Genomic DNA, 13,507 nt, shown 5'->3' with positions numbered 1-13,507 from the left:
TCATCTTGGGTGAGAACAATAACCAAGATGATGAGAATAGTAGTCTGAAGAGATGTATTAACATTGAAACGCTGGTAGGCTGTTCTAATATTTATAAAAGTTTATTTTTATAAGGCTCTACTTTATATTAAGCACTTTAAAAAAAATGTCAAGTTCATTTTATGAATATATATATGAACTTTACATAAATGTGAAAATCAACTCCTTAAGATCACATGCTCCAAAACTCCAAAAATTGAACAAAATCGAAATGTTGTATATATGATGGACTCAATATCATTTAAGACAGAGTTTTATCTTAATATTTTGCTACATTTCCGAGGTGTATACAATCTTTGGTTTTGTTTTGATAAATTTCTGAACAGCATTATATACATTTGCTATTCAAATTCTGGAATTAACAAAAAAAAAAAAAAAAAAAAATTTTTTTTTTTACTAATGAGTCATAACTTATAAGGGCCAAAATCCACTTGAGGAATATCTTAAAAAGGAATAAAATATTAAGAAAAGTCAAATTTATTATCTGCTAAGATAAACCAGCGTAGCTGATTCCATAATTGGAAATCCATTAGACCAATTACACCCTACCAGGTTATATTGGATATCAGTGTGTATCCAACACAATCAAACATAAAATATAAAAAAGCTGCATTGCATGTTGTCTTATAATGACTGATGGCAGAGTAGAAATCAGTGATACGAAGGGTTATTTCAATCTCATTGGAAATGAAAGAATTTTCGCACATCAGCAAAAGAAAGTTAACCTACTAGAGCAATAAGGATGTCCCAAAAAGATGTATACATCCTTTGAATCGTTATAACTTGATCAATTTATTGATTCTAATTTTCAATCAAGATTGATACATTAAAAGATTAAGAATAAACATTAAAAAATGTTGACAGTAAAATTAACAGAAAAACATAGAAAATTAAGTTTTAATAAAGGTAAAAGTTATTTGGGATATTTTCAGAACGTTCAAAAAATGAACCATAATCCCAACCCCGTTCTGCTCAATAAACTTCGCATATCGTGGAAAGAAAAAAAAAAAAAGAAAAAAAATATAAAAAAAGCTATAAACATCCTGCAACATTTTCTCTGCAATGTTCATAAATTACCCCATTTACCGTCATTAAGTTTGTTTTGTTTGTTAAATTTTACTGTTAGTATTTTTAAATGTTAAACTGCAATCTTGTTTACAAGTCAAAATCAGTAAATTGAACAAGTTATAACAAGTTATTCAAAGGATGCACACATGTTTTTTGGACATTCGGTATAGCTAATATGCGTGTTTATTTGAGTAAAATGAACCTTAAAACAATCTTCTTTCAACTAACGTCATAAGAATTCAAGATCCTAGAAAGATTTAAAAAAATAATCAAACCCTCTTCATTTCTACAAATAAATTTAAATTCTGATAAGACAATTTATTCTAGCGAGGCCGTATTTATTCAATATTTTAAAATTTTGTACTAATCTACATATTTTTTAGCATGATATGTCATTGTTTCCAAGTCTCTTTTGACTAGTGATGAATTAAAATTTTGTCTACATTCAGCAGTTTCGTAATTGATGTGTGCACCCCTCCCACCTGACCTGAGGTCACCGTATGAAGCTTGTAGTTAAACAATAAGACAATTGGTTGTCACATACAAATTAATGATCTCAGATTCGCACAATGAAGACGTCACAACTTTCACACATTGTAAGTTTCAACAGTTGGCATTAATAAAATTTCTTGGCTCGTGCTTCCCTGTTTTGCCTGAAAAAGAAAAGTATTTAAAAATTAACCATTTGGAGAAAGTATACAAATCATAAATAAATAAAAATCAAATTATCTATACTGATCACAGATCAAATAAAAATCAAATTATCTATACTGATCACAGATCAAAAAAAATAAAATTATCTATACTGATCACAGATCAAAAAAAATAAAATTATCTATACTGATCACAGATCAAAAAAAATAAAATTATCTATACTGATCACATATCAAAAAAAATAAAATTATCTATACTGATCACAGATAAAAAAAAATAAAATTATCTATACTGATCACAGATAAAAAAAAATAAAATTATAGATGCTGATCACAGATCAAAAAATCAAATTATAGATGCTAATCACAGATCAAAAAATCAAATTATAGATGCTAATCACAGATCAAAAAATCAAATTATAGATGCTGATCACAGATCAAAAAATCAAATTATAGATGCTGATCACAGATCAAAAAATCAAATTATAGATGCTGATCACAGATCAAAAGAAATATCAAATTATAGATGCTGATCAGAGATGAAAAAATTAAATTACTCTGCTGATTATGGATAAAAAATAAAATTCTTAATCTGACCATTTTATACTTACTTGTAAACAGCATATACAGAAAGAGCAACTATTTGCACAGCAAGTCCTATGAAAAAGATTGTTGGGGATATACATGTGACGCTGGGACAGTTCGAACCTAATGGTTGCTACAAAGAAAAAGAGAAAATTGCATTACTTCTCATATCTTATGATACCGTCCAACATGGTATTGCACTGGAAAAATAATTTCAAACATGAGAAATTTCATCCTATTATTTTCTTTTCTTTCTTTGAGTTTCTTATATAAACAGACTTTGCCCATCCATCTGTGACATTTTCTTTTAAACAATACATTGTAGAACTTGTCTCATTTCAAAGTATTAGAGCTCCTAACTACTTTTAGAAATGGTTGGTTGGTTTATTGGGGCTTCACGGCATATCAACCACTGTGGATCATTTAATGCCAAGCTGATATTTTGATAAGAGGTTGTTTTTTTCCAGGTACCACATTAAGTGGTTGTTTATCATCCTTTCCATAGTTTTGGAGAGGCAGCTGGTTAGGGCTATGGGTCTGTAACGGGTTGGGTTATTTGCATTTAATTCAAACCAGGATTTTGGTATTTCTCCTGTGTTCCATATTTTGTTATATATGTCAAGCAACAGTTTCAAAGATGACTCTGGTAGCTGTTTTAGGAATTGATAATTTATATCGTCTGGACCTGGAGTTGTATTTCTGCTTTTGTTTATTGCTCTTTTTAGTTCTTATATGTTGAATGGTATGTTGTAGGTTTCTTTGTTATTAGTTGTAAAATTAAGTTTTTCTCTTTCTGCTGTTTCTTTATGAATTTGGAATAATGTTCAATACAGTTTGATGAATTTTTGTAGAATTCTTCAACTAGTAAATTTGTTATTTCTTTTTTGTTTATGCGTTTTGTTCCATCAGTTTTAATTAAATAGTTTATGGTATTTTGCGTTTCTTTTCCAGCTATTTTCTTTATTATATTCCATGTTTTTTTAGTTGGCGTTTGGTTGTTTAGCTGTGAAATATAGTTTTTCCAGGATGTTTTTTTGCTTTGTTTTATGGTGTATCGTGCTTTGGCACGCATCTCTATATTTTTGTAAGTTAATTGCTGTAGGGTTTTATTTGAATTTTTGAAGTGTTTTTTTTTTTCTTTGACAGCTTTTTTTGCACGTTTCATTAAACCAAGGGTTTGATTTTTTTGTGGGGTTTGTAGAAGTTTTGGGTATTGTTTTGGTGGCAATATTGTTTAAGGTTTGTGTGAAATGTTTTAGTGGTTCTTTTTTATTTACAATGTTTGTGTCTAATTCTGTTCTGGATAGATTCGTAAATGTTTCCCAGTTGGCTTTATGTAATTTCCATTTTGGGACTTTTTCTTCCGGTATTTTTTTATTACTTTTAAGTATGGTGGGATAGCGATCACTTCCGTGTTGGTCTTCAAGTACATCCCAATGGAAGTCCATATAAATGGATGGAGTGCATATTGTTAAGTCTATTGCAGACATGGATCCATTGGTTGAGTGCATGTAGGTATTTTTACCATTGTTTAGTATACATAGGTTTGTTGTATTTAGGATTTCATTTATTATGTTACCTTTGTTATTGTTTTGATTCCCCAATGGTTGCTGTGCGCATTAAAATCTCCCATTATTATAAATGGGGTTGGGAGTTGGTTAATTAGCATGTCTATTTCTTTTTTTTTTATTGGCTGATTTGGTGGAATGTATATGGAGCAGATTGTGATTTTGCGGTGTAGGTTAGCCGTTAGTGCTATTGCTTGTAGTTCAGTGTTTAATTGGAGGATTGTGTGATGTATAGTATTTTTAATTAGTATGGACACTCTTCCGATTGCTCTATTTGTTGTGGATATATGGGTTTTGTCGTACATGTTATATTCTTTGAATTTGTAGTTTTCTTTGAATAGTGTTTCTTGTGGATATATTGTTTGTTGATGATTTCTAGTATTTCTTCATGATTAGGTTTTAGTCCTCTGCAGTTCCATTGTAGGAATGTTGTTTTGTTATGATTTGTAAGGTTTTGCATGGGTATTGTTTTTATTTATTTTTATTTTTTTCCTTATTTATCGTCATTTATAGGTTCATGGGGTAAGAGGAATATCTTTTGATTCCTCAGTCTCCATGACTTCTTGGTTTTCGAGTCCTAGAGGCATAGTGTTTTTTTGTTTATCTCTACTTTTGGATTGTGAGTGCGGTTGTGGTGTGTTGGGGAGTTTAGGTTCATGCGCTGCAGAGGTTGTTTCGCTGTTCTGCCGGCCCCTTCTTTCCACGGCATCCTTCAGCATGTCTACCTCTTTCTGAACACCCAGGGGAGTGTCTTTTGGCCTGGAGAGTGAACGTGGCCTGTCCGTTAAATTTTTTTTTTCTGCTATTTTGTTTCTTTTTTCCTCTGGTATGTTTTTTGATGTTTGCTTTTTTTTGTTTCTTTTTCGGCTAAAGGGGTTGTTTCTATTGGGTGCAGTGTTTGGGTTTTTGGTTCCAGTGAGGTTTTGTTTATATTTTTTTTTTTTCATTTCTTCAATTGTGTTTATTAATATTTTTATTTGGTCGGTGAGGTCTTGGATTTTAATGTCTAAGTTTGTTGTGTGATAATTGTTGTTGTGCTTATTAGTATTAGGAGTATTCTTTTTTGTTATTTCTGAATATTTAATTGTTTCAACTTTTTTCCTTGCTTCTGGGTAGGTGACGTTTAGCGTGTATTTAGTTTTGGTAATTTCTTTTTCTTTTTTCCAAATTTCACAATTTTTGTAGTAGGCACTGTGATTTTCTTTACAGTTGGCACATTTGGGAGGTTTTTGACAGTTGGTGTGGTTGTCATTTTCTCCGCACCTTCCACACACGGGGTGGTGTGTGCATTGATTCTGATGGTGGCCAAATTTTTGACATTTGAAGCAACACAGTGGGTTGGGGATGTAAGTTTTGACTTTCAGTTTCTCATAGGCTATTTTTTATTTCTGGTGGGATTTTTTGTTGGTAAAAGGTTAGTATGTACGTGTGTGTGTTTATCATTTCTCCATTTTTTTAATTTGAATTTGTCTAATATCTGTTACGTTCTGTTCTTTCAGATATGAACGTAGTTCGTCAATGAGACAAAGTGAAAGTTCACGGTTTTTTACCACTCCTTTGCATGATGTGTTTAGTGTTTTGTGGGGGTATGTTTTTATTTTTATATTATCAAAATGTTTTCATTTTAAGAGTTCATCCGTTTGTGGTTTCGTGAAGATTTCTATTAGCAGAGTGCCATTTCTTCATTTTTTAACCATTTTGGGTTTTATATTTTTAGATAATATTTTCTCTATCTTAAAGGGGGAAGTTTGGTTAATGGTGTTTCTTCAGTGGATTCCATTATTATAAAATTTGGATATTTATCTTGTTCCTCAGTCGAGTCGCTATCCAAAGTGTCTAGCAGTCTTTTTTTACTTGGTGTTTTGTAACTCATTAGGATTGTTTGTGGGTTCATCATTCCTGCTCCCCACCCACCTCGGAGCCCTATTTTGGATGCGCACAGGGGGGAAACCCATTCGCCCTGGCTACAACAGGGTTACAGGAATGGTATACTTGCATATAATGTAGACTTCGAGCATTTGTGTTTCTTAATTTTTCTCATCCAAGTAGAAAATGGGAAATATTAGAGGAAAACAGCCATGTCTAGTTTTTATTCATTATATACAATTGACCCTTAGCCACCGCTTTCACCACTTATTTATGGATCTGTGTTGATGGGAGAATGTTGTGTAGTATTTAGGTTTTGTGTAGATTATATGTGTATAAGTGGTGTGCTAGACGTGACCAGTCGATTGATCGGATCGGGCCCATCCGACCGCCCGTCTAGCCCAGTAAGGGCCAAAGTGGTGTGTTGGGAAGTGGGGGTACTAAAACCTGACCTCCGAGTCTCAACCACCAGGATCCCGTCCTAATGGCATTACGAGTCCCTACCCACGGCCAACAGGTAGCCCCATTGAGGGACTTCTCTCTGCAGGGGGCAGTCGGCATATTCTGATGCCTGCCGACAGAGTCTAGTGGAATCTTGATCGATTTGAAAATTTTTTTATTTCCAGTTGTTTTCTTTAAATATTTATTTATGGATTTTAGTTTGATTGTTTTTATTTTGGTTGGTATTTTTAAGTTAGGGAATCAGTCGGGAAGTAGGGGTGGAATGACAAAAAAAAAAAAAAAGAAAAAAAAGAATGTGGGGTGGAGAGGGAGGGGGCTGTTTTTGTTTTTGCAGAACATATTCAAGTTTTACAAAAGAAGATAGAAAACAAAAACAGAAATTTAATGTAGGTGCATTTCGTCTCAGGAAGCCAAAAGACAGCCTGATCTGGTAGCACCAGCTTTTAGAAATGGAAAGTATTACATTAATAGTAAATAATAAATTGCCAATCTAGCTTTACTGTTATATAAAAGGGCTTGCGTTTGTGTGGGAGTTCATTCCCTATAAATTCAAAAACAACTGGACCGATTTTTATCAAATTTCACATGAAGGTACTTTATGTACCGGGCAGTGTTCTTATATAGGTTTTGTATCGGGATGTCTCCAATAAGCATAATCCGATGAAAGAAGAAACAGGCGATTTTTACCAAAGTTAACACCTTACAAAGCCTAACACCACAAGTGCATTTGAGAAGTTTTATTACCACACAAGCCAAAAGGCTCAACACGTAAAATCAACAGTAGAGTTATTTGGACTTTATATGAATAGAACTTAAACCATTTCTATAACAAAATTATAGATTTGATATCCTATCATAAATTTATGATGTACATCACGTTTCAAAGCATTAAACAAACAATAATGCAAAAAATATAAATGAAAGAATAAACATTATCAATAGCATTGGAAATTACTTTTAACGGTCCTACACAATTTATTTTGATACGTATTGGTATTAAAAATATTTAATATATACTAGAACTTGGGCTCGTAAACTATAATTATAGTAATTTAAAAAATGTTTCAATCATATTTTATACTATTATTTTAAAATGTTTTAAATTTAAGCATTTCCTATAAGACATAGTTTATGACTTTCAACGTGAAGGGAGAGATCAGGGCCTTTGTTGGATCAACACTGAAAGAAGTCGCCGAGTTCATGTATCTGGGCAGCAACAGTTTCCACAGAGAGAGATATCGGAATTCGCATCTCAAAAGCATGGATCACATTGGATAGGCTACATTTAGTATGGACTTCGAGACTGGCTGACAAACTGAAAAGGCAGTTCTTCAGGGCAGTGGTAGAGTCTGTCCTTGTTTACGGTGCTACAACCTGGATACTCACCAAAAGACTGGAAAGAAAACTAGATGGCACATACACCCGTATGCTAAGAACAATCTTAAATATATCTTGGCAAAATCATCCCACAAAGCAGCAACTTTATGGCAATCTACCTGCCATATCTAATACCATCAGAGAAAGACGCCTACGATTTGCCAGTCATTGTCTGAGGAGCAAGCATGAATTGGTGAGTGATGTATTGCTATGGACTCCACGACACGGACGCGCAAGCAGAGGACGACCTAGATCCACTTACATCCAACAAATAGCATATGACGCCAACTATGAACCTGAAGATCTGGGGCAACTGATGGAAGACAGAAAACTCTGGAGAGGAAGAGTCACATTGGTCCGGGCAAGGAGCCCGTCATGATGATGATGATAAGATATAAATGGAAAAACTTATATTAATTTAAAAAAATAATATTTACTTCAATGCAACTTTACTATAGTGAATTTTTGAAAAAATGCATTTCAGAGAAAAGCATTACATACTTAGATGTCATGCTGAAATTACGAAAAATGGTCCAGCAGAAAAATAACTAAGTAAAAACAGAATTTTTTTTTTGGTCCAGTAGAAAAATAACTATAAGTAAAAACAGAATGTTACAATTTTTCACTGCAAATTAATTCTTTAGAAGATGGAAGACAGGGAGAGATAACTGCATTCTAACGTTTAAGTTGCTTTGTGCAGAATCTGATAACACTGTCTTTCAGGTCGGCCATCTTGCCTTTTCTCAATCTACTTTTTAAAAAAAAAAGTTTTTTTATTACATTTTCACCCCAAACAAGGCAAATTACCACTTTGGTGTAGGGGGCTACTATCAGGGGCAACAACTACTGGGGTATTATGTAGGGATTTGGGCAGCAAGATGTCGGTTCACGTTACACTTGAACTTCTGCACGCCAGTACTGTTGGGGAAGCAGGGACCTGGAATGGAATTCCAGAGTCTAGAGGTTCTGGGGAAGAAACTATTGGAGTAAAAAGATCTTTTACATCTAGGGATCTCTACAGTGTGGGGGTGGGATTTAGCAGCCTGTCGGGTTTGTCGAGGGTGCTCACGTGGTGGGGGCACAAGTGATTGCAGTTCGTCAGAGCATTCACCACTAAAATACTTGTAGAAAAGGCAGAGGGATGCAACATTTCGTCGATGGGACAGAGGTTGAAGCTTAGATGCCAGTTCAGGGCCTATCAGGTTTGCGACTCTCTTTTGAACCTTGTCAAGGAGCGAGAGACTAGTAGCAGATGCACCAGCCCAAATATGACAGCAATACTCCATACATGGGCGAATGGTGGTCTTATAGAGGTACAGGATACTTTCGGGTGTTAGTAGTTGTCTAGCACGGTAGAGAGAGCCCACCTTTCTTGCAGCGGCCCTGGCAATGCCTTCAATGTAATTGTTCCAACTCATGTTTCCTGTGAACGTTAAGCCAAGGAGTTTGAAAGATGTACTCTCAGATAAAGAGTTGTTGGCCATTGCTATAGGTGGCAGAGAGGGCTTCTTGTAATTATTGAATGAAACTAGTTTAGCCGTGGCGGCATTGAACGTGACCAACCATTTTTGTCCCCATTCCACTACAGATTGGAGGTCTTCCTCTAGTGTTTCTGCCATTTCTTTAGAAATGTGTTCATTCGTCTTCCTGTCGTGCCTGCCATAGAGTGTAGTGTCATCAGCATATATATATATACCCATCTCAGAGGCAATGTTGTCGGGGAGGTCATTTATGAATATCAGGAACAATAGAGGTCCAAGGATAGAACCCTGGGGCACTCCCGCATTTATATCATTGTTTAGATGTAAGACCGTCGAGGACAACCTGGATTTTTCTCTTATCTAAGAAGGATTTAATTATGTTAAGTATTCTACCAGTGATACCGTATGATCTAATTTTCCTGAGGAGATCCTCATGCCATACCCTGTCAAAAGCCTTAGATATATCTAGAGCTACCGCTCTGTTCTCCCCCGCTTTGTCCAGTGAATGGCATATATGTTCAGAGATTACAGTTAGGATGTCTGCTGTGGAACGGGCTTGTCTAAATCCATATTGTTGGTCAGTCAGAAGTTTAGCATCTGTAAGGTGATGAACTAGAGCATGGTTAATTGAGGTCTCAAATATTTTGGCAAAAAGTGGGAGGAGGCTAATGGGGCAATAATTTGATGGGTCAGTCCTTTCGCCAGAATTCTTGAATACTGGTACAACAGAAGCAGTTTTCCAACAGCTCGGAAAGCAAGCTTCATTAAGGCATTTGTTGTAGAGTTTGGAGAGAACTGGAGCTACTTCGGCTGAGCACTTTTTTAATAGCACAGCTGGGATGAGATCGGGTCCACATGCTTTTGAAGTGTCAAGGTTTTTTATGATGGCATGCACCTGAGCAGGGGTGATTTTCAGATCCTCTAGCGTGGCGTCTGTCTGCATAGGAAAGTCAGGTAGGGGGTGGTTGGAAGGGTCCAGTGTGGAGTTTGAGGCAAACCGACTGGCAAGCATGTTAGCCTTGTCGGTTGCTGAGGAGACAACCTGGCGATTGTTGGTTAGTGGGGGAATTGTTGATTGCCCATTATTTACTACACTGTTGTAGATTTTCCTGAAGTCTCGAGTTCCTAGTTTTTGTGCTTCGATGCGCTTTTTAGTGGTTTCCGTAAATTCTCTCTTAGCTGTCGCTATTTCTTTCTTAACGTTATTTCTAGCTTCTATATACTTCAGTACTGCACGCTTTTTTCTGAAAATCAGCTCTAGCACATTTTCTACTGGACCATTTTTTGTAATTTATACTAATTTCAATATGACAGTTAAGTATGTAATAATGTTTTCCCCTGAAATGCCTTTGTTTGAAAAAACACGATTTGACCAGACGACACGAGGTAGTAAAAGTTGCACCTTTATTTTATTCCTAACATTAAAGAAAGTTTTGTTGCTCAGTTTGTGAAAAGAGAATCTTGTGCAATTCAATTATTCGTGGTACTTGTTAGTATTGGGTACACTAGAAGTGCCGTGGAATTACAGATAGGTTGAAAGAGGATAACCAGCTTTAGTGCAACAAGTGTAAGACAATGCAAATTGATGAGGACTGATGTGGAGAAAATATATTTGGATGGCAAAGCTATTGAGAAGTTTAAGAAGGATATCGGTAGAGCACAAGGTGGAACAGGTGCTAATGTAATTGCGAAAGTTAAGAATGAACAGAATAAGTTCAGGAAATTTTTGCGATTACTAATCAGCAGAGTGTTACCACAAGAGAAGAGTCTATTAGATATGTGTACGCCAGCAGGTAAAAATGGACATTAAACCGAATAGCTAAGATAATGAAAGACAGTTATCCCTACTTATTTGCCTCCCCACGAGGCAGAGTTGGTTAGTTTTTAGATATGGGGAAAATTCAACTCCCTAAAAAGATCACTGAATTAGGACAAAAAAAAAAAAAAAAAAAAAAACAGGAGGAGGAGAGATGAAGTTAATTGTAGGATGTTTCATTTCCATTATGCATCAATATTTATCTCAGGTGTGATGTTTCTGAATTTTTGAGATGAGGATTGGTTATTCATATTTGGATTCATCGGACTACTGTTGTCATCTTGAGTATGATTTTCACAACGTGAAAACAAGATACACCTGAAGAAGGCCGAAGGTTACATCGACCAAAACATTGTGAAAATCACACTCAAAATGAGAACAGTAGTCTGATGAATCCAAATACGATTATCTCTGATGCTTCCAACATATTTGCCATATCCTCATGAACCTGCTTTCATCATCATTTACAAAGAGTAATGCTTTATGTTCAGTGGCAACTGTTACTTCTCTAACTAGAGAGCTCAACTAGGGAGTGGGGAGCAAATATGCATATATTAAAAATAATGCTTTTTTTTTTTTTTTTTTTTTTTAAATGTGGCTATTGCTCTTCTATAAATATCATATTGTGAAGTAGGATATCGGCATGAGGCATTCTGAGAAGGGAAATTCTGGGTAATAGTCAGCTAACGTACTTCTGAACTTCCAGTTTGTCTGCTACCGGAAGCGGTGACAGGGCAAATTGGTTCCTTCGCTTTTTTTCTCCGATGCCTTCCCTGTACATGTACATTTTTTTTTTTTTTTTTTAAATTACGTTTTTCCAATCTTTTATTTTTTTTATTTAATAATCATTGAAAAGTATTTTCGGTCTTATTTTAATTAAGAATTATTGAAATTAGTTTTATTTTTTTTAAAGAATTATTGAAAACACTTTCTGCACTCTTTTTAATAGTCATCTGCAAGCGTTGCTGTGGCAGCGGAGAATTAAAACCAACTATTTTGGGAATATCATGTACTGGATACATTTTTTATGAAGTTTCAAATTTTGTTATTTTGATTACAATAATTTTATTTTTATACTTTCATAAACATATTTATTATATAAATTCCCCAAAATTTTTTTTTTAGAATTTCATAAACATTTCTTATAAAATTTCAAATAAAATAAAAACTTATTTTTAAAATTTTGTTATTAAAAATGCACATGTCAACATATTCGCTATACCAAATACAGGATTTGAATAGGAATATAAAACACTTTTAGTCTGTCAGAAAGATGACATTATAAAAAGGAACAAGCTTTTTGATCAACCCAACAAATGCCAGTGTGTAAAACAGATGTTAAACCGAATGTAATGATGATGTTGTATCAATATTTACCTGTGGTGTTTTTAACATATTTGCTGTGTCCTCGCGAATTTGCTTTACATGATCGTTAACTTCGTGAATAGACATCTGCAAGTCCATGTTGATAGAACCTCCCCCTCCTCCACCGCCCATACGGTCAGCTTTCTCTTTTAATTGGTCGATCATTTGTCTACGGAAAAAGAAATAAGAAACCATAAAAAAAAAAAAAAAAAAAGAATGATGGAAAAACTATCATTACATGCATATTAACTCACAAATAAACGGTACTTGTACAGTTTAATCAAGACATTAAAAAATGAAAATATCAAAAAAAAGTTTAAATTGTATATAGCCATTATGGAATGAAGTTCTCAAAAAAAAAAAAAAAATCACTAAATTTCAAGTAGTTTTTGTTTTATAGCGAAAAAAAAAAATTTGTTATGATACCGAGCAAAAGGTTTGATTTTCAGGAAGAAAAGCTAGTATTAAAAGATGGGGAGGGAGTGTCGGCGCTTTACATGGAGTTATCTCCCCATGGCGTTTCTAACATCCAAACAAAAATTTTTTTAAATCCAAGATACTACCTTCAACGTGCTGTCATAAAAACGTTTTTCCGCTGTAAGAAAAACAAAAAAACTACTCGATCAAATTAAGTGAAATCTTTTGGGGGAGATCTTCAGTTCAAAATGGATATGTACAATATAACCTTTTTTTTTATATTTACATTTTTTAATGTCTTGATTAAACTGTGCCAAAATAACTTTTTTCTTTTGGAAAGAGAGAACCAGAGAGAATGCGAATGTGTATTCATTATAGTGTTAAGAATGCTCACTAACAAAGTAGAGCAGGGTATACTTTTTATTTGTTTTTGCATAAACAGTAACATGTTGCTACACAGTCATGAGCATGTTTCAATCAGCTAGTTACTAGAGATCTCTTCAGGTGATACAGTTTATACAAAAGCAAAGTTTGCATTGAAAAAAATCAGGTCTTCCTTGTTACAGGGAGTTAATATCAGGAGGTTACGTCAAATGCTGTAAAAAAAATGAGATTTGGTTGTATGTAAATAAGTGCGGATTTGAGTGTTGAGATATGGAAAAGGATGGGGGGGGGGTTAAAGATCGAGAGAGGTAATGGAAAATATCTATGCTAAAAGAGGTTTCAGATTTAATCGGAGTTATTCAGTTATAAAAATGCTTTTAATTTGACTAGAATTTTTACGTAGTCAGAAAATGTCCGACTTACATT

The 13,507-nt window shown here is 34.4% G+C and overlaps 1 protein-coding gene across 1 annotated transcript in view; it reads right to left on the bottom strand.

The window, feature by feature from the left end:
• Window positions 1–1,424: 1,424 nt before the first annotated feature.
• The window catches only part of LOC145245861 (protein ERGIC-53-like), a 137,904-nt gene continuing 125,821 nt past the window's right edge, over window positions 1,425–13,507 (bottom strand). The window contains exons 13-15 of the mRNA XM_080107568.1: window positions 12,293–12,449; window positions 2,372–2,478; window positions 1,425–1,760 (exon numbers count right to left, since the gene is read on the bottom strand). Coding sequence (XP_079963694.1) covers window positions 1,724–1,760; window positions 2,372–2,478; window positions 12,293–12,449 — 301 coding nt within the window. The 3' untranslated portion in view covers window positions 1,425–1,723. The remainder of the gene's footprint in view (window positions 1,761–2,371; window positions 2,479–12,292; window positions 12,450–13,507) is intronic.

This window comes from Euprymna scolopes, chromosome 23 (genome assembly GCF_053919585.1).
Source record: "Euprymna scolopes isolate OS-2025 chromosome 23, ASM5391958v1, whole genome shotgun sequence".
In the NCBI taxonomy this organism is placed as follows: domain Eukaryota; kingdom Metazoa; phylum Mollusca; class Cephalopoda; order Sepiida; family Sepiolidae; genus Euprymna; species Euprymna scolopes.
The sequence above is the reverse complement of the archived record's forward strand: the minus strand, read 5'-3'. Positions and strand labels throughout refer to the sequence as shown.